We start from the raw sequence: 24,205 nt of genomic DNA on the forward strand, positions 1-24,205 counted from the left end.
TGTATTTGAATGAGGAAGGACACTGGCAGCTGGAGAGAATGTTCTTCTTAGGGTAAGTGAGAGAAATTAGAGTTGTCAGGAGGAATGTATGATGTTATGCAGAGTCAAATAGTCTGGAGGGAATAAATAAGTATAGAAATACTGACAAATGTGTTGATGTTTTTTTATGCCAGGAGATGAATTTAGTGACCTCAGCCAATACTCTGCATAGGCAAATACAGAGTATTGCTTATAAGTAACAAGTTGTGTCCTCTGAGCATAGGATGGGCAGGACCAAGAAATGTTTGACAATTGCAAAATGAACGATTTTAACTATAGTAGTATATATATATATATATATATATATATATATATATATATATATATATATGTGCAAATTAATCAACTCTCTCTAATGAAAGGAATCCCATGTAGCCTTTACATGAAAGAAATATTTATTAGCAGTAAGGTAAGAACACAATATGGTGTAAAGTGGATGCCTAACAATATCAAGTATAGAGCAGGTGAATGAGCCTTTTCAGTATGTTGCCAGTAGTATGAGAAGAGATGACACAGTAGCTCCATGTGCAGCGCACGAGTTGAAACGTCGGGTACACGCTGCTATTGTTGAATCAGAGGCAACACTTCATCCGATATCAAGGAAAGAACGTAAAAAAGGAGTCAAGGATCAAGACAAAAAAACTTGAATATAGGTTGCTCAAGATTTCCCAATTTTCTGTTAACGAAAGATCAAGGAAGATTTCAATTATGACATTTAGAAGGTAATAAGCTGATTTATTTGAATGATTAGATTATTCCACGATAATAAGTAAGGCTATATTAATGCCCATGTTCCTAGGTCAGTGTGTCCGGAGATTAAAACCCAGCATCTTTTTTTTTATGTTCACTTCCAACTACGATGCAAGTCGAATGGAGGCGTCTCTTTTAATCAAAGAAGATTAGATGAACGAAAGGGATTGCAAGTGGAATGAGCGATTAAGATTTTCATGGCGATTTTAATTTCGTAGTTGCTAAATGTTGCAAGTCACTTTTTCTTACATTACTAATTAAAAATATTAAACTAAAAACAATACGTAACACTTGTAACATTTAACTACTAAATTAACACTTGTTATGATGATCAAAAAACATGGCGGGTTGACTTCTGTTGTAGCATGAGGTAAACAGGGTGCCTCTGTGGAAGTGGTGTGTACTTCCACAGAGCTTGGCCTCCCAAAGAAAGGGCATTTACAGGTTCTATTCTAGCTACCGACTGTAGGAATGTTTCTAGGCCTTTATTCAAGTTAATCGATTTTTGGCAGGGAAGACCAAGTTGGTTTTTTCCCTTCCCTGGAAAATTGAGCTTTTGATCTCGCATGTAAAAAAAATCGACTGTAGAACTTATTTCAAACATACAAGTGTTCCGATTTAGAGTCAAAAAATGAGTGAAGTTGTCTATCTTACTTTCTCAGCCTTGGTCTAATGATAACCTTGAGTTTACTCTTTCTCTCTTATCAGTGAATGTTGAAGACTAGGTGCCCACCTGTTTTCAAAAAAGGGGTAAAAAAAAGATCCTTCTCCTCTATTTGGAGAGTAAAAGGCATTGGAGGATTGATTTATTTTTAATTATAAAATTGTAAGAACTTTGCGTGCCGACTGCTCTACGACAAAATACACATCAACATATATTTTCATTGTTTGTAGATTCCATATTATGCATATTATTTGACTTCAGTGAAGTTGAGTAGCATTTAATATTTTAATAGTCATTATTTAAATATATTTATGGTGCTATTAATTTAATATTCCCTGAAACCAAAATTCGGATGTGTTATTCCTCGCATTTGTGTGTGTGAGAAAGAAAGAGAGAGAGAGATACTTAGGAAAATATACTTCGTTGTGTTTTACCAAAGCAAGTGCATCGGACTGTAGCCTACTCACTACCTCAGAAACAACAGAAGTATTCAATACCATCGGCAGTTCACGAGGGTGTGCTGAAAAGTTGTGATAATTACCATGAAGGAATTGAGGTAGAACCATTTATCAGAACTTTTCAGCCTGCCCCTATAAACACAGAACAACACTCAGTAGGAATTTAGAGCTCTAAGTGTTAGATAAAATCTTGAAAATATTTCCTGACAGAAATGTTTCTTCGTTACAGGGTCAATCGACTGTTGCTTGCCAGCTGAGGGCGATTGGATGCACCTTCAAGGTGAGACAATTATGAACATTTTTAATGCTGATATTCAGTGTTCAGACTATCCGACCATTACCATTTCGAGATGTAAAACAAGATGTGTCTATAGGTAAGATAATCTGTTGGCAAAGTACCTCAGGTAGAATACAAGTGCTTGAATATTACCTCAGGAACTAATCTTGGACTAAACAAAAGTTACCATAAATCTTCTGCAAAAACTATTGCTTAACTCTTAAAAAGAATTTGGTGAGAAAAGAATAATACCAAGAATATTAATTATTTTAATATGCAATGAAAGATGCATAAACTGATTAAGAAATTCAACAACTCGGAATAGTACTCGCAGGCTTTTGACATTCAGAAGAGTTTCCTGAATAAATACGCTTAAACAGAGGTAAAAACTCGTATTAAAAATTAATCAAATTAATTTTTTAATTACATTCCTATCCATTCCATTCCGTGAAGGTTGTAAATAAATAGCGCATTGGTATTAGTGGACTAAAGGTCAATCTGGAAACCCTGCCGCCATATAAACCAAACATGGCACTCTCAAACTACTTCAGATCTTCAACTGCTCTTCAACATATAGTCTGTATGTTGAAGAGCAGGGAGATGCTCAGCAGAGGTCGGTTGTCGGTGTGTGCCATTTGTTTGATAGTTATTATCAGTAACCAACAAATAACTTCTTTAAAAAAATAACAACATTAAAGTGGTTCCCATCCTATTTTTAAAAGTATTGTAGGAAGGGAAAAACGGACAAAGCGGCACAAACCATTTTGCATTTTATTAGCATTTTTACTAGTCATTTTATTACCTCAGCCTTATCGATTGACGTCATAGGAGCCAAAACAATTTATGCAAGTTGAATTGATAACACCTAGAATAAAAACGCCACGCGGAACATATGGTAGCAGTCCAAGGTGAAAGTGCTTTCATTGATAACAAAAGCATGATGTACAAATTACATAAAGGGATAGGTTAATTAAAGACTTCCTTTCAACCGCGTACATACATTACGTTGCTTTTAATCACCGTATGAGTTTATGGTTTTAAAATGTTCAAATATTCTAGGTCAATTATGGAATGAATGGGTGATGAACTACTGAAAAATAAGTGTTTTTTTTTAATATAAAATACACTACATATAAAAACACTTGTTTTTATGAGACTAGTGAAAGTGCCCTACATGTTCTTCGTATAAAAGTAGGGATTAGCTGCTTCAAGCCTTTTCTCGCGAGCTTAATTCCTGTGAACGTACTTGACTCACTTGGTCCGCTCTCTTCTAAAATTTTGCATTAGGACAGTTTATCATTGCAGGTTGCTAACTGACCACTCTCGACCCCACTCCCTTCCCAGAATGTCATATGATTTGTTTTGACTACGTTAATTTTCATTTGATCTTGAATTAAACCAATGAGTTGTCTTCCTACTTTTTCTTGCAGACTGTTTTTGAATTCCGCTTGTTTGTAACCATCATATTTTATACTTTATGCACAAAAAACATTTTAGATCCATTAATCCTTCATTGGAAAGTTTTCCAATGAAGGATTAATTTTTCCAAGTAAGTTTTCCAAGTAAGATGGAAGGATATTTTCTCCCGGAAACTGTTTGTCCACTTTTCAGGAGAAAAAAAAAAATACTCTACATAGAACACCCCAATTGAATTTTTTCTCCGCTTCCTTTCATTAATATGAATGAGTTTTTTAATTCAATTCTGTGAATCCTGATGAGTGCTGTGAAATGACTTTTTGACGAATAATTTGCATGTCTGGATTACTTTCCAAGCAAATTAAGAGACTACCCAATCCTACAACACAAAAGCATCAGCTAAAGTCGATCAAAATATATAATTATGAACAGCAGACACTTCTGTGTGTGCGGATGTGACGGTTCTAATGGGAATCTGCCAATGACCGTTACCTTCAATGCAGAGGTGATTACCTTTAAAAAGCAAGCCAAGTTTGCTATGCTATTCAGTGTTTTTTTTTTTTTTTTTTTTTTTTAACTATCTTTACATAAATTCTTTCATGCTTAAAATTCCATAATCACTGTTGATTATGGATTAACATGAAACTTTTCTCAAAGCTAAGATGATGATGATAGTAAGATTTTAATACAGATAAAAGAAAATCATTCAAAAACTGCTCGAACATCAGATCACCTCCATTTTTGAACTTTTAACCCAAGTTTCATAACCTTTCTAATCCTGATTTTGTTCCCCATTTATCACTTAATTCTAAAGTAAACTTGTCAAAAACTGCTTCCATAAAAGCAGAGCTGTCTCTCTCACACACACACCAAAAAAAAAAAAACGGTCCCAATAAGAAAAGATTATAAATTTACTAATATTGTTACTATGCTTTTGATACTGTTTATTAGTCATTCATTCATTTAATTATTGATTATTAAATGACCATTTCTGAGCTATATCTCAAACGCAGTTGGTTAACAAAATCAACAGCCTGCACTATAGAATAATCCTTGTTAACACCGGCAAATACATTAAAATTAAACCTTTGATCATTCTACTAAAGTCCATGTCATACAGCTATCCTTTGTTTACATATGGGAACAGAATTTAATGCCTTTATGTTCCATATAAGAGAGGTAGTAGCGATTTCCATTTGTCTCTGACGCACTTTTCAGTGTATGTGCGCTATTCGAACAATCGCTGGTGACATTTAAGCCAGTTGAAAGGTTCGAAATGTGAAAGGGTCATGTCGGTCTTAACCTACAAAGCCAACAATAACACAAGAATCGTACTTGCTGCAATGGGTTTGGGGCGAAGGCTTGATTTGACTGCTGAAACAATTCTGGTGTTTGCCTGTTCTAGGGGATGAAAAACTAATTTCCGGAGAGGGAGAACTATTGCTTCCTTATGAGACCAATTTAAGTGACCTTCATCTTGGAGAAAAAAAAAAAAAGAAAAGTCTAGCTTTGTCAGCTGAAGGTTGGCCGCGTCCTTGATGGGATTTGAATCCGAATCTTTGACCGAGGAGTGCAGTACGAAAAAAAAAAAAAAAAACGAACCATTATTATGCGGCGGTTGTAATACGAATGACGATAAAGCGAATTACCAACTGCATTGAAATTAGCACCGTCATATGGTAAATGAATCTGTTATATACTGTACATTCTTATACTAAACACTGAAGTATACAATCGCTGTGCAATTAACGCAATTGTTACTGACTAGCACAGTGTACTTTTTTTGTTTAAAAAAAAAATCGTACAGTTCGAGTTCTAATGTATAATTAAAAGCATGAATTCTGCTTGCTATGACAAAAATATGTTTTTATAATTGATTTCCGTCCAAGACGTGAGGAACCTTTATCTGGTCTCTTTCTACGAAAGATGAGTTAGCCGGTTTCATACGGAGGTAAGGGGTTTATCGTCCCCCAGAACATGTAAACCGGCCCGTGAACACACATGGATTACAGTCCCTGCTATACGCGGGTCTCGAGGCCGGATAAAACTGGGGGTTGGGGAAAGCAGTGGTGAACTACCCTGTTAAAACCTCACCAAGAATACTTTGTGGGCAATGCCAACAAAGTCACCTAAGGTCGGCGACTTCGTTGACAACACCACCACAATTGATTATTTAATCCAGGGTTTCCCGAATTGTGTTCAGCGGAAAGTGAATAAGTATTCCGTGATGTCAGTGACCAAGCCGTGTATTTTTAAACATGGCAGTAATTAGGGAAAGGGAATGCCGCTGTTTATGACCGGTCATAAAAATTGCCTGCAAGCCGATTACAACAATGGGCGGCGTATCCTCTGTTCTCAAAGCTGAATGAAATAACATCTGTGTTGCAAATGTCAGTGACCAATCAGCAAGGAAGTATAAAGAAATTTTTTCCACTGAAATTGAAGATCAAGGTAGTCTGTATCCGGTTCTCAAATCTAGTAATACTGAATACTTTCTTCATAATTTCGTATTGTAGGATGAAAGTGCTTGTTTCGAAACCGTAGTGCCGTGATTTTTTAAAAGTAATAGGCCTACAGATTTAAATTTTAACATGAATAAGAGACAAGGGACTTTGTTTAATTTTGGTGTTAAGAAATCTCTTATTGAAGGTGTTTGTGACGCAGCAGATAGTGATTCATCCACCTTTAGCCTACAAAGCGATCTCCAGGATGAACAAAAGGAGGGGAAAACTACCAGCACACAGGAGAAAGTCTGCATTCACTCGTAAGTACTTATAATATTATAAATTTTTGGTGATCAGAATGGGATATGTCAATGAAAATCAGCACAAATTAATTTAATGATATTGGCCTGAGGAAACTACAATATTTAAATATAATTTTATATTTGTTAAAATGTCATACCGTATTAATACTCTTTATGATTATGCCATAATTACGACAATTATTATTAATATTGTAACGAATTAATAATTATTAATTAATATATTACAAAATAACAAGGTGTTCCCTGAAAATTTCAGGATTTGTGAAGTGTTCCGTCATAAGAATAATCTGGGAAACGCTGATTTAATCTATGAAAAGGTTTATTATAAAATGAAGTCAAGAAGAGTGATGGCGCAGATATGGAATGAGCTTCAAGTAGGAATTCAAAACTTGGTTCAAGCAGAGAGCAGTGTGATCGATTATTGTCACATGTTATACTGAGCAATAAAATGTGAAGTACTTCTGGATGTAAGATTTAAGTCGTGACAGCAACTTGAAATTTATTTTGCACATCAATTGACAGTTTCATGCCTGCTCTCCCTTCGATAGATGCTTTTTATATGATTAAAGTGACTTATTACAAAAAACTACAGTAGATATCTCACAACTAACCGAATTTCAGAAATATAAAATGAATTAAAAATTATTTAAAATATAACATATATCTCCTAGGAGATGTGTTTTACATTATGGGAAATACTAAGAATAGTGATCAGAGCTTTACCCAACCTTTGCTACGAGTTGCCCGAGTTTGTACTACGTACTTGGACTACTTGCATTAGCTCAAGCTAGTAGTCGCCGATACTTTTATAGTTACTATATTCGGCATGAAACTCTTTGATCCCGATCTTTGAGTTTCTTATTCGGTTTTAAAACAATGTGGGATTTAATATCCCCTTAATTTAAATAATGAATTAAAAAGTTTTATAAGTAGTCCTAACAGAAGAAAAACGATCCGCCAATTCTCTGACCAAAACGCAAAAAACGCTGCTCTTGAAAGAGGCAACTACGTCTCTTCCCCTTTTTCAATTAGACGTTTACTTTATTAACAGTGACCAGATTTCATTCTATAAATTATCAACTTTTATGTATTCACATATTTTAATATTTCCGATTTTTTCAGGGAACCGCTGAAGAAGTAGCTGAACATCAAAATTCTCTGAATGGGCATTGGACCCTAATCGTAAATCACATGAAGATGGTACAGTTACAACTCGAGGTAATTGTTCAACCAGTATAGTAAGATTAATAATAATAATAATAATGAAACGTGTATTTTTCAGCAAATGTGAATAAACGTCAACAATGACGTCATGAGCTTACATAGACTACATGAACAAAAGTGCGGTGATTTTATAAAATATGATTTTATGCAAAGTTTACGACCTAAGCAACGGAGAATATTATATTCATAAACTATGTTTTTCAGCTAATTTGTTTTGTTTTTGCAAGATAAATTATTATTATTATAAACAACCTCCATGGAGTCAGACTCATTGTGGGCGGTCCATTGTTATACACACACAGTTTATCATACCGCACCTTAAATATGTTCACTGTCTCTGCGTTCACCACACTCTCGGACAATGTATTCCAATCACTCACCACTCTCCATGCAAAAAAACCTTCTCCTCACCCCCTTGCTCACACGCTCGTTATACAGCTTCCAGGGATGACCTCTTGTTCTCTTCCTATCCTCACCCATTCTATGCAAACCCTCCCCGACATTAATCTGGTAATAACCTCTTAACAGCTTATATGTCTCGATCATATCCCCTCTCCTCCTATCCACCAATTTCTGCAAATTGCATTTTGTCAATCTGTCTTCGTACCCAACATTTCAGAGACCAGAAACCACCTTAGTCAATCGTCTCTGAACCTTTTCCAATACATGTTCATCTTTTTGAAAACCAGGTGACCAAATCTGCTTAGAGTAATCCATATGTGGCCTGACAAGGGAACCATAACATCCTTACTTCTATAAGTCAGTGTCCTCCGCATCATTCCATTATCCGCGGTGTTATCCTCACAATTTTAGTAACATGTTCCCGAAATTTTATGCCATTATCTACAAATACTCCCATGTCTCTCATCTCCTCTACCTCTTCCAAGATATTTCCACCGATTGTGTACTCTACATCCCATCTCTGCTTCCCAAATTTCAAAACGTTACACTTTGCAACATTAAATTTGATATCCCTACTCGTTTGCCCATTCAGCCAGTGCATTCAAGTCCTCTTACAAAGCCACTGCTTCTGCTTTACTCATGATAGCTCTCTCTAACTTTGTATCATCTGCAAAGTTAGAGAGAACTATATTAGTAACAGATCTAATATAGAGCTATATTAGTATCAGATAGCTCTAACTTTGTATCATCTGCAAACAACTGCATTCAGACCTCTCCAAATATCACTTACATACAAATTAAACAGCAATGAACCCAAAACACCCTTGGGGTACACCACTAGTAACTTTTCTCTTCTGCGATATCGCTCCTCCATAGACAAGTCGCTGATACCTATCAGACATCCAATCTCTAACCCAGCGAACTAATCTACTGTTCAGCCCCACCCGTTCCACTTTAATTACTAGCTTGTCATGTGGCAATATCTAAATATTGCCACATGCCTTTGCAAAATCTAAATACTGTATACCATTTTATATGCAACACCCTTATCTAATGCATTTGTTATTTTATTATAAATGTAAGAAGATTGCTAAAGCACGATCTTCCTTTAGTAAATCCATGCTGGCCGCCAAAGAGTATTTTTCTGTTGTTAACCCAATTCCGAATCTTGCTCCCCACTAGATTCTCTAACACCTTAACCACAACTCCAGACATACACACACTGGTCTATAATTCAAAATCCTACTCTTCACAGGAACTTCCAGAAGGAAACTTTACTATGAGATCGGCTTGTTAATTTTTCACTTTAAAACTCTTTTAAATTTTTAAATAATTACCATACTTAGCATTTTCCAGTAGAAAGAAAAATATCACTTTTTTTCCCGCGAATGTACCTCTTAGGGCAAAATAAAAAGAAGGGAAAAACCATTATTAAACGTGATATTATTATTATTATTGTGGTTACCCGTTGTAAATCGCAGAAACTCAATCCACAAAAGTCCTAAGTGCCTGTCCGCTTAGGACTTCTATGGTTAAGGAACTGAAGGAGCTCGTTTGGCTCATGCAATCTACCACTCAGCGATGCGTTAATTCAAACATTCTTGGACACCTATGAGGAAATGCATCAGTCTCCGATACGGTAAGATTTTCTAAAATTCATGTGGAAAAGACTCTTTCCTAACATTTTCCACGCAGCGAAATGAAATCTATGAAAGTAAGTATTATTACCATGTTTACCTTTGAATCCTTGATACCTTCAGTGCTACTGCACTCCCAGAAGCCATCTCAAGAAATAGCATTGCTGATGGAGAGAAGCATTTGCTCTTCTTAAGTAATATCTAGTTGAAATAACATTTCAAATTTGACACACAAACAGAGAAGGATTTCTCCTATGTCAAACGTATCGAATAATTAATTTATAATTTAAGTACTTTTGATCATTTTTAAAGTTGCTGTAATTGAACAATACAATATTGATTTTGATTTCGTACTCAGGAGATAATTTCTGTCAAAGAAGCCTTCCGAAACCAGATCAATGATATTAAAAGTGAAGTTGAAGGGCTGAGAACAGTCTATAACAACAACATTCAAGCTTTACATTGGGCAGTGGAAAACGTGTGGGACGAAATCCGGGTAAGTAGCCTTGATAATTATATTTCTTAAAATTACCATCTACACTGATTTATAAAAGAAAATAATTACCATACGAAGATGTTTTAAAAATTAAAAATACTTATATGTCAGTCAATAAAGATTTATTTTTAATCCGATCATCTTTATGCCTCCGAGTAAGCCATTTGATCAGTTCTTTTTGATCATGCGCAGTACATCATTTAAATTCGTATTTCTTCGTTTCAACAATGTTTCAGAAAGTTTGCGTGTGAAATTCATCTTGATTATTTATCAGTCAAAACGTATTTGAAATTAAAAAAAAAAAAAAAAAAAAACACGAGTGGAACGACAGAATATTTGAACTGTGTTATTTCCTCGAGGTGCTCGTAAAACCTGTGATTATAGGATTAACTGAAAAGATAAACATTTTTTAAATAAAATCAGACCTTACTCATGAAATTATGAATGAAAAATCTCTGCTTGTTTTCATCCGACACTGATTTGCTATACTTGACATTCAAACTAAGAATGCTAAGCATTTCTTCCCCCCCCCCCCATCCACAAAAACGTTTCTTCAAGGAAAGTATAAAAAAAAAAAAAAAAAAACATTCCATAACATCTCCACTCGCATGGTTTGGATTGATTTAGTTAGAATTAACTAAAAGGAGCTTCGATTCCTAGATAGCAATCGAACCCAGGTCTTTTCAGCCAATTCGGATGCCTTTGCAGCTTCGCTACAGAGCACCTCTCTTCTTTCGAAGGACTGACTATTGGCTCACAACTCTTGCATTATAACCTATTAATATAATGAATATTTTGCTTAGATAGAGAAAAAAAACTTTTACACTGTTTAATTGTGTGTGTAAAGGACTTCTACTTGTCTTCGAAGTCATGAAAAAAATTGCTTAAAACCTGAAGTATTCTCTTACTTCGTAGTCTGATTTCCAAGATTTAATTATCTTGCTTATCTCTCCAATTTAATTTGTAAACTAACATTGGAAATATTTACAAATGAAGAAGAAACAAAATACAAGATCCGTATTTTATTAGCAACTTAAAGCAACCAAAAGAGATTGCTTTTTGGCAAAACTTGATTATATATAATAAAGCTTAATTTTGGATGTATTTATATCAGGATTGAATGAATCCCTACATTAATCACATTATATTCTATTGTAGAAATGCACAAGGCAAGCGTAAAACTACCTAGTTTAAGAACTATGGTTTCGTCAAAATAAGCAATGTTTTGGTTACATCATTTTTGTAACAAAATATTCTTTATATCCTTTTCTTTATTTCCACAAATTTAATTTGGGCCTTGAGCCAATAAAACGTTTTATTAATCTGCATGTTTATTCTTCACATTGTGACCTTAATGGAATGAACGTCACTACCGGAAGATTTTAAATTACTGTTTGCGAGGATTTTACAGACGAAATATCATAATGAGCTCAGGATAATTAGTCTTTTCCCATTACGTAATGCTAAATGAGGTTTGCGTGGGCTCATTTCGATACGTCTGCTTGTTGCGTGCATCTTCCTTGTGAATAGCAGAAGATAATCTGCTTACTTAATTTACTTACAGCACCAGCGCGGAGTAATATCGTGCATGATATTTTTACATGCAACATCGCTTAACGTTATGTTACTCTTTCACACGCATGCTCAAAAAAGAAATTGTGAAAAACGTCACTTCCGTCTTAGTTAACTATTTTATCATGTAGAGCGAGATTACATCTCGTCATCGTAAAAAATAACTATGAATAGTGGAAGGTTACAAAGGGTGAAACTGCTATCTTATCTAAGTTGAGAAGGAACAAATGTCGGTAAATTTTGTAATTTGTCACATGCTTACTTCTCCCCGCTTTCAGAGTCACGATCACAGATAATATGCCCGCACTTCTGCGATTTAAACAACCGTTAAGGGTTTTTTTTTTTGTTTGTTTGTTTGCAATGTTTATTCCGAAAAATTGTAAATAAGATACTTAATTTGCCACTTTAAAATAAGTTTAAAATCTATAATATATTTCAAAAGGATTTAAAATACTAATCCAAGCTATGTATGTCGAACAAATCTTTAATTTGTTCGCAAGCTTTAATTATTCTCAAAATAGCCTTGGTTTTGTGCATCGCTAATTTTGAGTAAATGCATGAAAGGCTATCATTATTCACGTCTTATCGTCAATTATTATCGATTCTGTAAAAATAATTTATTTTAAGTAAAAGTGAATCACTGTCTGCTGATTTATATTTCGACAACTGCTCATCGTTATGAATAACTAATATCCTCAAAGTTGAGTTGTGGTTGTGTTCAAATTTCCATTTAAAAATATTACTATATATGATAAATGTCAGCCATAAGTAATGTGTCATCCTAAACGATCTATCATGGAACACTCAGTATAAATTTGTTTTTTTGTTTTTTTTTTATGAGAAAAAAAATACCAAATCAGTCTGTGCGTATTATAAAGCAACAAACTAGTCTACACTAGCGTCAGAAGATGCTGACCGATACCATTGAATCGTCTGTTTTCGAGAAAACGGCGCTATTTTTGTAGAAATAGTGTCCAGCAATTTGAATAATCCCATTGGGTTGCTTAAATTATTTTTAATTTTTTTTTAAATGAAAAAAAAAGACTATTATTACAACACCTACAGCTTACATCAAGAATATAAATGTTCAAAGAACGAAAACAAAATTGGCAGAAGTTCAAGAATGCAAAATTTCTACACAATTGAGGACTTAAAATATGCTTTTGGTTTCCTACGTATCAAGTATTCTGGGTTTTTTTTTTAATGTTTCTTTTACAGCAGAAATCAATTTAGGTTTTCTGACCTTCCTTGTTACTTCATTTATAAGTTTCAGAAAGAAAAAAAAAAATTAAGATCTTTGGCCGAAGATGGATCGATGATTTTGATTACGTAACTGCCGTCTTTCTATCAATCACGTAGTTGAATACTTTGAATTTAATTAACGACATAGAAATTTAGTCTGGAAAACTGTATTACGAGTAAATAAATAGTCTTTTTTTTTTTTCAAAACAACAAATTTTTAAAGCGAGCCATCTTAACTTTTTTTTAAGAAAAAACCTCATGAGAAATGGTTACAGTATTCTGTAACAGATTTTCAGCTTCAACAGAAAAAAAAAATCAGTACACGCCGCACACGTCTGGAATTTGTGCGAAATACAATAATCACTTCCTGGTACCAATTCACATGAAAGGACCAAGCGCTATTGTTCGGACACGCTCCGTTCAGAATATTCCTTTGAATGTATGAAATACAGCTGCGACATAAATTAACTCATTCTTCTTTACATTTGTACTGCGTGTGGCGACAGCTACTGGCAGGCAATGTACAGGTTATTTCTTTGAATAGAAATATGCATACTTGTAAGATCTAGAAAGGCAACAAACTTTATAAAGTTCAAAACGAATGAAAAGAATCAAATTTCGATTGTATTGTTATGCATGTGTTCTGGATAGACATGCATGTGATCACTATTAATGCAAGTTTTGTTTTATTTTGTTTTAGTCTCTGAAACAGAAAATCACTAGAGGAACAAATGAAGATGTACCTTCACCATCTGCCGAACAGGTTTGTAGGATTTTATTAGTGAATTAATATTTTTCTTGACTGCTTTACTCAGCGTGGGAAATTATGCTATTCTTTGGATGCGATGTACCCAACGAAAATGTGATTGAAACTGCTTCTACTGGAAGTTATTGATATTAAGTGTCAATTTTTGGAATGGAAGCTTTACCAGTGTTGGTTTCTTCACTGTGCTGCACCTAAAGTTATTCGTGAAAAATTATCAGCAATGTCAAAGATTTTGCTTATAGTATCGTATAACATTTAACATGATTTTATTTAAAATTTAAGAAACGTTCAACATATCAACGTAGAACATGCTCTGAAAGCATTCACATAACAATGAATGTCGAAAGAAATTACTTTTAATGAAGAAATTACGGTGGTTCGACCTTTCGCGTAAATGACAATGATCTCCGCGAAACACCCATCCGTAGTGATTAATTCTCTTTGGGTTCCGCATCATTAGAAACTGTTTTATCATCGCACTCCTGATTTTTCCTTCCTCTCCGATATCAGCAAATCACTGACAAGGGAACGTTTATAATTTGTCCTTGCGTGCCACAGCGCACGTAACGACAAATTTCTGAGATGGCATTTGACAATTAGCTCTTTTTGAAATTCTGTAAATTCCTTATCACGAACTACGCAGGCTGCTATTTTTCATACCTATTCTTTCTTTACGTTTCTTCTGAGTGGTGGGCTAAATATGTTTGACATTTACTTAGATGAGATTAAAATTTCGATTCTCCATGGTAACAGCATTCACTTTTATTCCACTATCTCCTTTGAAGAAGTTTTTCTCCATCTTCACTTCAGATAACTCGATAGAGTCGACTCAGCATTTACACCGTTGGTATAGGAGGGTGAAAAAAACCAAAGTTATTTAAGAGCAAAGTATGAAAATTTTGGTAATTATAACTATTAAGCCATATTTGTAGAGACTTTTCTAATGTTACGTTTAGATTTTCTTTATATAAGTTTAAATAATTTCGTCATCTCAATGTTTTTTCCCATAGATCTTTTGGATAATATACAACCGCGTAGGTCACTGATTGACCGCTTTCTGTGACCGCTATATATATGTTGCACATTTGTAAAAATTGTCTGTCAATATGTAGTCTCACTTGCAGAATTCTTCACCTTAACAGCCACTATAATGTTAATTCTTTGCTGCTGCTGTTGGCATTCGTAATTCCAACAACAGTAATATGCAATCTTTTGGTGGTGCGTGTCAAACATGTCGCCTAACATGCACATCATGAAAGCCACACAAAAATAACTTTTTATTAAACCACATACATCTCGTATAATGGGATAATCATACTCTAACGAAAACATGCTTTTTACTACGACAGCAGCTCCCGCTTCCAGAAAAACATGCCGAAAGGAATTCAGACGTCCTGTTAACGTGGCCCATTCAACCATACTCCATCTTGAAGCGTGAAGAAAGAGCAGGTCAACGAACGAGAATTATTAGTCCATCGTTTTATGTCGGCACGCCTGGATACAAACTGAGACTGGAGACTCATCTCCAAGGTTACGGAGCAGGGAAAGGGACACACGTGTCATTGTTCGTGGTTATTCTACGAGGAGAATATGATTCTGTTCTCAGATGGCCTTTCAACAAGAAAGTAAGTAGAATATCTCACCTCTCTGCGCACATCTTAAGAATATTTGAAACTAAGAAAAACAAAATTGGCGAAAAAACATTCAATTGGTTTTACTGAAGAATTTACTTACAATAAGTATAGTATTGTGAATTTCATTTCAGAAAGATTTGATATTATTAAAGGTTGGTCAATTTTAATTAGAAATAAATCTTTCAGGGTTTTATATGTAATTTTTATATTCAGATAAACTTTATACGAAGTTTATGTGAATCCCAACACACGAAAGGTTATAACTAAAATGTTATAGATACATACACTAGTACCATGAGTGGGCTAAGGGGAAAAAACTAAAGAATCTATGGAGCAAAGAAATTTTTGCCAGTTCATCATACTGTAGAGTGTTTATTTTCACAGTGAGAAAATTGATTTGGAGGGATCTTCGTGGTTTTATTATATACGATCCTTTAGAATCATATATAAAATAAAACTATGAAACTGGAGACGTAGATCCTATACTGATCCATCTAAAGGGGGAAGATTAGGGGAAACGTCTAGTAGTAACCACAGATTTCATTCAATTGGCAGTCAAAGGTTGCAGTAGTATTTTAGAATTGCAACGCATACGTAAACATAATTCATCGAAGAGCTTGATATTAGGTCAGATACAATCACAACGAGTTTATCTTTGTTACGCCTTCAATATCCAATAATAAAAGTACTCAATACATACTCGTATTTCTTACTCTTCTTTAGAAAAGCATGTCAGGTCCAACAGGCAGATCGCTGTCAACTGAAAACGCACATCTTCCCATTGCCCACAACTCCAACTGGCCACTTTTCCACTTCCAACAATCAAGCTGGAACAGATGCAGACGCATTTGCCATCAAGAAAACAACGATCTTATTTAAGTAATACTTTGAACTCCTCACAATAATCCAACAAACTCTCCCAATATCCTAGGATTTATCTTCATCGATTCCAACTATGCCACTGAGATAATTAGTCTCACAGGGCATGTTTGAATATCAATTTTATACAATTTCTTTATAGCGATATTCGAAGTGAATTTCAGAGCATCGATCAGCGTTAATCTCCATATTATAGTTTCGCATTAATACATATTATACGCTTTACCCATTTGCAATAAGCAAACCATCAGAACAAAATTAAAAACATCTTGTACATTATATTATACTTGCTCCTCTGTTAAAGGTAAATTATTATATTATTATATTTATATATAAAAAGTTAAATGTGTTTTTTTTTTTTTGGTTTTTTAAATGATGATCCCATCCAAAGGGAGTTGAACAGACAGTTTAGGGTTAGATAAGCAGGGAACATTGCTCCAGAATCTAATGCTTTTTTTTTAAAAGCTATTTGAGCTTTCAATAAGGAGACTGGTAGTCTCATGAAAATCATAAGATCACTTAAAGTTTCCATTCCTATAGACCCACAGTCTATAGGGATGAAAAACATATATTATCCACTAGGCCAGTGGTTCCCAACCTTTTTCCACTTGCGTACCCCCTTTTAAATCCGTTTCTATAAATTGTACCCCTTGTTTTTAAAATAGCTGTCTTTAAATACTGACACTTTTGTTCAGTGCCTATCTTAATATAAAATTGTTTATTTTACTTGTTTTTCCGCCGTTACTGATTATTTTTCATGTACCCCTGAACGACCCAGCATATACCTCGGGGGAACGCGTACCACCAGTTGGGACCGTAGTCTTGAAATAAATAACTTTACCCGAAACTAATTTTTTTAACAATGTTAGGACTTATAAGATCCCCCCCCATGTTCCTGCTTTCAACATTTAAGTACCTTCTAGCGCAGTAGGAAAAAAAAAAAAAAAACACGTTCTCTGGTTGAAAGGGTTCGAATTCCGTCTAGGACGCAAAGTACCTTTATGAAGAGTTTTTCATCGGAAGATGAGGTGAAGGGTGTTGGTCCCCCGGAAACACAGGTTTTTCATTCGGCAAAAATTCAAAACGGCCTCCTGTAAAAACATACCAACATGACATTCAAGACCCTAATCGCCTCTACGGCAGTGTCATTTCTAATAATACTGATAAATAACCATTTTCTTTTATAGGTCACAGTAATGCTAATGGACCAAATGGGTCAAGAAGATCACAAGTCTCAAGTTTTCGATCCTTCTCGTGCTGCCCTCGACAGCGTCCACACTGAACGATCTCCTGAAGCTCTGAGCAAAGGCATGGGATGGCCGAAGTTTGTTTCGCATCGTGATTTGGAAAAGGTCGACAGTCCTTACAGAATCGGTGACAAACTGATCATAAGGGTTCTACTTTTTGAAGATCGCTGACATTGAAGTCGTAGTTTATCAACTGATTTTAGTCTATCGCTTTGTCAAAGTTATGCACGGCTTTGGTTTACATTGATATCGTGATTATTTTCTTTGCATCGTGGCTATCAGGAATTACTGATATTGTTTGCTGAAATGCGAGATGGGAGTGTGGATGATTAAGCGAATATCTCATAATTTATTTTCCTACGAAGTATTTTAGGTCTGTTTCGGTAAGGAAATACCATGAGTAGACATAATACTTAAAATTATAATAACGGAATTAACTCACGTAAAATATTATTTATTAGAATTTTCGCCCGGGTATCACAGGCATCTTCAGTACAAGTACAAAGGCTAATTAAACAATAACTGACAATTCCAAAAGGCGCCACCTAAGTAGCTAATGTAAGATAACAAAAAAAAATCAAAACTCCCGGTAGGATCCTATGTGAGGGGCCTGTAAGTAGAATAGTCGCGGAGTAATAGACATTTTTCTCTCATATTCTTTTCGAAAAGAATATGAGATGTCTCTATTACTCCGCGACTATTCAATACCGGGAGTCAATTGAAAAGACTTAATTCTCTTATAGATAATGTATCTACAAATAAAAAACTTCGGTCGTCCACCTAGATTGTATGGGCTTCCAAACGTTCATAAACCAGGTATTCCGTTGAAACCAGTTGTAGATTGTATAGGTTGTCACACTTCTAAAATTTCTATATTTTTATCAAATTTACTCACGTCTTCAACTAGAAGAACTAATACTTATATACAAAATACTTTGGATTTCAAAAATAAAATTTCGGATCTTCATTTGGACGTTTCGGATATGATTAGTTTAGATGTTGTTTTATTATTTACTAATGTTACTTTATCTGAGGGCACTGAATTACTGCAACAAGAATTTCCTGCAGACCTTGTAAACATATTTGATTTTGTAATACATTCTGATTAGTTTCCCTTTAAAAACAAGTTATATCAACAAATATCGAAGGAACAGCAATGGGCAATCCTCTTTCTCCTGCTATAGCCAAATTCTTTATGGAGCACTTTGAACAACGTATTTTTGACTTTTCTCCTAGACTTACTCATTGGTTCAGATATGTGGATGACATTTTTGCTATTTGAAATGGCTCTTCTGATTAACTACAACAGTTTCTCTCGAAATTAAATGCACTTCGTACTAGGATCCAGTTCACCCTGGAAGTATAATTAAATAAGCAGTTAGCCTTTTTAGATCTTTTAATTCTTTGCCAACCAGATGGTAACCTACATTTCACAGTCTACAGAAGAAGACTCATACAGGCCATTATATCCATGCTGAATCTCATCACCATCCCAGTCAAAAGGCAGGAACTATTAAAACACTGGTTCATCGGGCCCACTCCTTTTGTTCTTCAGACGATCTATTACAGAAAGAATTGCAATACATTATTTCCTCTTTTTTATCTAATGGATATACGAATTCCATTATCAAAAGAGCTTCGAGTAGTTTTGATATGTCTTCCTCTTCAAATACAGAAGAAATAACGCGTATTCGTATCCCTTATCGTGCAAGGCATTAGTGAACGCATAGCAAAAGTTTTAAAACCACTAAATATTTTTGTTGCCTTTCGACCATTCAGAAAAATCTCCACCTCTCTCACTTCTCCAAAGGACAAGCTTCCACATCTCGGTTATCCAGGTGTCTACCAGATTCCTTGCTCTTGTGGATTATCTTATTTCGGACAAACAGGAAGATCTGCCTTTATTCGACTAGAAGAACTCTTATATTCAATACCTTGAACCTGAACAGTCTGGACTTGCAGAACATGCCATCAACACTAGACAGAGTTCATTGGAACAAGACAAGAGTCCTTCGCAAAAGTCGTTTCCTCATGGAACGGCTTTATAAAGAAACATGTAAAACTTGACTTCACTCTCCTAACTTAAGCAGATCCAATGGTTTACGTCTATTCCCTTTGTGAGAGAATAGTACTTTATAAATCAGCTAATCTTTCCTAACCTTTTTAATTGTGTGTGTATATATTTCCTTTTTAGGAAATGTTTTGACTTTTTTTTAGTTATCTTACATTAGCTACTGGCGCCTTTTGGAATTGTCAGTTATTGTTTAATTAGCCTTTGTTCTTGTACTGAAGATGCCTGTGATACTCAGACGAAAATTATACTAATAAATAATATTTTACGATTAATTCCGTTATTATAATTTTAAATATTTTAGGTCTGTTTACATGAAAAACTCTATCAAAGGCCAAGAAATGTAAACGTCTACATTTACATTCGCTACAAATTTCAAATTAAATGTTCGTAAATTAATTATGCATATAATATTTATTATTCCAAACAAGGCATTATTATACGTGTAAAAAAGGAAATAAAACGAATTTCTGATGAACTAGTGAATCTCGACTTTTTTTTTTTTTTAAAAAAAAAAAAAATTTTTTTGATGAACTGAGATAGTTTAAGTCTCAAAGCTATTCAGGTACTTTTTCACATTTGCCAAGGAAGGTTTCGCCTTGACAACATTATAAAAATAAAATATTCCACTTACCTAAAAATAGCTGAAAAATTATTTTTTTATGTTTAATTGGAAAGTCAGTACGTTCGACAGAGAGATGAAAGAAACTAAAAGGTGTTAATTAAAATGAACAAAAAAGTGTAGAAATGCATAGTTCTCAAAATAGCAACTGACATGACAGGTTTTAGAAAGATGACACGAACTCTTTATAGTCTGTTACATCTGATGTCATGCAGCGGTGCTATTAATTAAAAAAGAGATCTTGTTGATATACTGCGATGAAAGATCAACTTTTTTTAAATCATAGCAAAATAAGTAGTCCGATGTTATGCACGATTAAGTATTCTAAAGTAATCTCTTCAGTAATTCAATTACAAAGCGTTCGTGTTTTCTTTCCGAGTAAAAGTCAGGGTCGAACAGTCGATTTAAGGTCTGCGATGTAACTCTGAATTTAACTCACGTTATTGTTGACAATATGTTTACGGTTTTAGTTCCCTTGCTATTCCATAAATTTTTAACTTTCTTAAATCCAACCCGTGCTTTTCTCATCTTTCTTTGTTCTTTGAAAATGTTCATCCTAAGTCCATTTATAAGGATTCTCAAAAAAAAAAAAAACTTCAATTTTTTTTTCCCTGAAAGAGCAGGAAATTCGCTACAAATAAGTGCTGAAACTCTCCATCTGTGTAAAGCTTTTACGAACTGTGTTATCAAGCACAGTTTTGTAAGTGAATGCTAACACTTTTTCGAGTCACCTAAGCTTGCAATGTTTTTGAACCTCTAGCCAGGATGACTCTTTGTGACTGTTAAATACTGAGTAGGCGCTCTACTGTTATATCTTTACAAAAATGGAAACTTTTATAACCGAGAGTTTAACGGGTAACATGCAACGCATTTTTTTGGATAAATTTCCAAGCAAGCTGGATGAGCAATGGGAATGATGGATGCATACAAGTGACCAATGTGAGTAATTCTTATTAGTCTCCTTTTGAAGGAATAATGAACAATTTGCATCACTTAGTTCGTAGATTGCTGCTCTAGCTTAGATACTAATTCAGAATTATTTATTGCAATAAACCAGCAAATTTTCTTAAGTATGAAATGCAGTTCTTTCGGGAGAAAAAAAAATACTCTCTTCACTAGAAAGTTCTTGATTTGAAGTCTGTGTCATGAAATTTCTTACGAATCTGAATGCCTTGTGAAACTCTGATCGCTCAGGTTCGCTTTTTTATGAAACTTTGGGACTGATCAAACGTTGGAAATCCAAACACTCTATTCGCACCAAACAAAATTATACCCGGTTTTTGGTAGAATCGTAAACGAACATCAATGTCCACGAGCAACAAAGCCTCACTCAAGTATTTAAATTGGAGAACTGATTACACAATTTTTTTCCAAAAAAATACGTTTTAAGCCTATGGTTTCAGTCCAAGAACAAACCACCACAAAGCAAACTTTTTGAGGAGTACATAACTTTTTTTTTTATTAATCCCAAGAGTTTCATACAAAAATGTATAATATGTTTTAACGAATTCTCTAGCAGAGTGTTTACAATAGAAAATAACCGAAAATATCTGGATAAGTGAGATGAACAAGAAACAACTTTGAATTACTTTTGTGAGATATTCCTGTGAATGATGGAGAGAGAGTCCTTCTGCGGAAAAAATTCACACACATCCTCGTTCCAGTATTACCATAACTAGACAGATTTCTCTTTCCTCGTCCAGAGCTTGTAGACGACACTTTGAATCTATGTTTAGAAAAAAAAAGTGCGCGTATTTGGGGAGGGGAGGGGGATAGAACAGATGATTCTGTCGAAATTAAACTCCACACGAGACATTCGCCCCGATCAATAGCAAGTATGTAAGCGACTCAATAATGATATTTTTGTGAAAATATCATTAGCGATTCGCTTACATACTATGCCTAGTGGATACGTAAGTGTTATCTCATTGCTAACTTTTATTGTGATAATTCAATTACAGAAATATGTTGACCAAACTGATGTTGTCGAGTCGAAGACTAAAATTATTGAAATACGGATAAAACAAATATACATTACTCAGGATAAAGGAGAGATTAATTATAATATTCTACACTAAACATGATGATAATAATCTTGAATGGCAGGCAATTTCAAGTAGAGTAATTCTCAAGAAAAGCAAAATAATGTGAAAAGTAGTAAACAAAAGCCAGGGGGAAAGTGTGATTAAAATCTATAAGATAAATACCTCACACACACACCACAAATATAAATAAATAACAAAATTGTTCTTGAAAAAAAAATTTAAAAAAAAAGAACAAGGTATTGAAACGTACGTAAACATGTATTGGAAAAATATATATGAAAATATTTCGGAACATTATTGTAATGCTGAAGTATATTTATAGAGATGGTGCAATGTCTGGAGCTCTTGTGTTCCGAATTGAAGAACCTTCTTAAAACACAGACGTTATATTAACGTTATGGCCAAGCAATGGGCACAACATCATCGAATCGCAATGAAAATGTTGTAAAAGTAGAAAATATTTAGTACAAATCGATGGTCACCGAAATAACAAACAGAAAAACGAAATATCAACAGGCCTGGAGAATTTTGTTTATTGTGGAACCGACAAACAAACAAAAAATCTCTCGAAGTTCAAAAACATCTATCCTAAAACGCAGACGACATTCACTGTATCTGGCTGCATCGGATTTCCATCTATTCCCAAAATCAAAATGCATCGAGACGTCTACCTAAAATTATGTTTGTGCTTACTATGATCAGTTTCATCTGTTTTGAACAACTAAATATTAATGCATAACCGAGGAACGAGACTACTTCGAAATATATTTTTGAAATACGCTTCTTACATTTCTTACTAAAACTGCTTACTAAATACTGTACTGCTAAAATGTAAAATTATTTACATTTTAGCAGTATTTACAAATGTTACTAAAATTACGAATTATAACATTGGTGGAAAATTCGTAAAATACTTGATTAGCGTAGAATTTTGAATAAGTATCATAGCCATCGTCAGTATGATATCACAGAATGGCAAATAAACATTAACAGACAATTCTGAAAAGTGCCACCTAAGTAGCTAATTTAAGATAACTATAAATAATTGGGTAATTTCCTAACTATTTTATTTAAAAAAAACTGTATATATTTAGACAATATAAAGTTAGGAAAGATTAGCTGATTTAAAAAGTACCATCTTCCACAAAAGGGATAGACGTAGACTCTTTAACAGAATATTTGGTTAATTTTGCACGATTCTGCAACCGCAGTTTTGGCATATTCAACGACTGAGTTCACACAACTTATCACATCTCTTCTTAATAAATTTTCTTGCATCATTTTTAAATATACAACACACTGATTTGCCTACTTTATTTTCTGTGTCTGTTCATAATGTGCACTCGCATTGGTATCTGTAAATAACAACACAATCCATCATAGACTGTTGTCTGTAAACACTAATTATGAGCCGAAGTTTTCTTTCATGGTGAATAATTATAATAAAATGGTTTGATCGATTCTTATTTCTCGTTTTTTTTTATTTGGGTGCTACAAGTACTGACAAAGAAGAATTGGTCCAGAAATAATTATTTCCGCAGAAATTATAGCAATTCCTGCTGTCCACAGTTTTAAAAGCAATAATATAACTATTTCCTGGTGTACTTCGTTTATACTAGCTTTATGGTATTGTAATTCACTCTTTCGCGGCACACAGTCCCTTCTCTCAACACATACCTGCACCCATGATAATAAGGCATGTCCTCGAAGAAAAAAAATATCCTGAGTACACTATTGATCGAGTCAGTAGAGTGGTGATTAGCATACCACGAAATTGAAAGGAACAAGTCTTGGAAGCCTGTTGCCGGCATGGCGTAGTTTTCTCTGCTTGGATTTCTAAGTAAAATATTTTTGGCGTGTGAAGCTCACAAGTTTAATTTTTAATAATACTACAACATAATATTGGAAAGCGAAATATCTTTATAGCGAAATTTGATTTATTACTGAATAAAAACAGCTACAGATTCAGAGCAGCCTAAATCAATAATATTTTGATT

The 24,205-nt window shown here is 34.3% G+C and overlaps 1 protein-coding gene across 2 annotated transcripts in view; it reads left to right on the plus strand.

The window, feature by feature from the left end:
- Nucleotides 1–20,019, plus strand: part of LOC150107313 (TNF receptor-associated factor 5-like) — a 38,311-nt gene extending 18,292 nt beyond the window's left edge. The window contains exons 4-9 of one of the 2 annotated variants that reach the window (XM_090391178.1): nucleotides 2,141–2,191; nucleotides 7,494–7,589; nucleotides 9,993–10,130; nucleotides 13,645–13,707; nucleotides 15,060–15,335; nucleotides 17,411–20,019. In XM_090391178.1, the coding sequence (XP_090247304.1) occupies nucleotides 2,141–2,191; nucleotides 7,494–7,589; nucleotides 9,993–10,130; nucleotides 13,645–13,707; nucleotides 15,060–15,335; nucleotides 17,411–17,641 (855 nt within the window). In that variant the 3' untranslated portion in view covers nucleotides 17,642–20,019. The remainder of the gene's footprint in view (nucleotides 1–2,140; nucleotides 2,192–7,493; nucleotides 7,590–9,992; nucleotides 10,131–13,644; nucleotides 13,708–15,059; nucleotides 15,336–17,410) is intronic. The other variant, XM_090391179.1, reaches the window with a different exon arrangement.
- The last annotated feature ends 4,186 nt before the right edge of the window (nucleotides 20,020–24,205 follow it).

Source organism: Typopeltis vanoorti, chromosome 4 (assembly GCF_054136105.1).
Source record: "Typopeltis vanoorti isolate ZY-2024b chromosome 4, IOZ_Tvanoo_1.0, whole genome shotgun sequence".
NCBI classification, from domain to species: domain Eukaryota; kingdom Metazoa; phylum Arthropoda; class Arachnida; order Uropygi; family Thelyphonidae; genus Typopeltis; species Typopeltis vanoorti.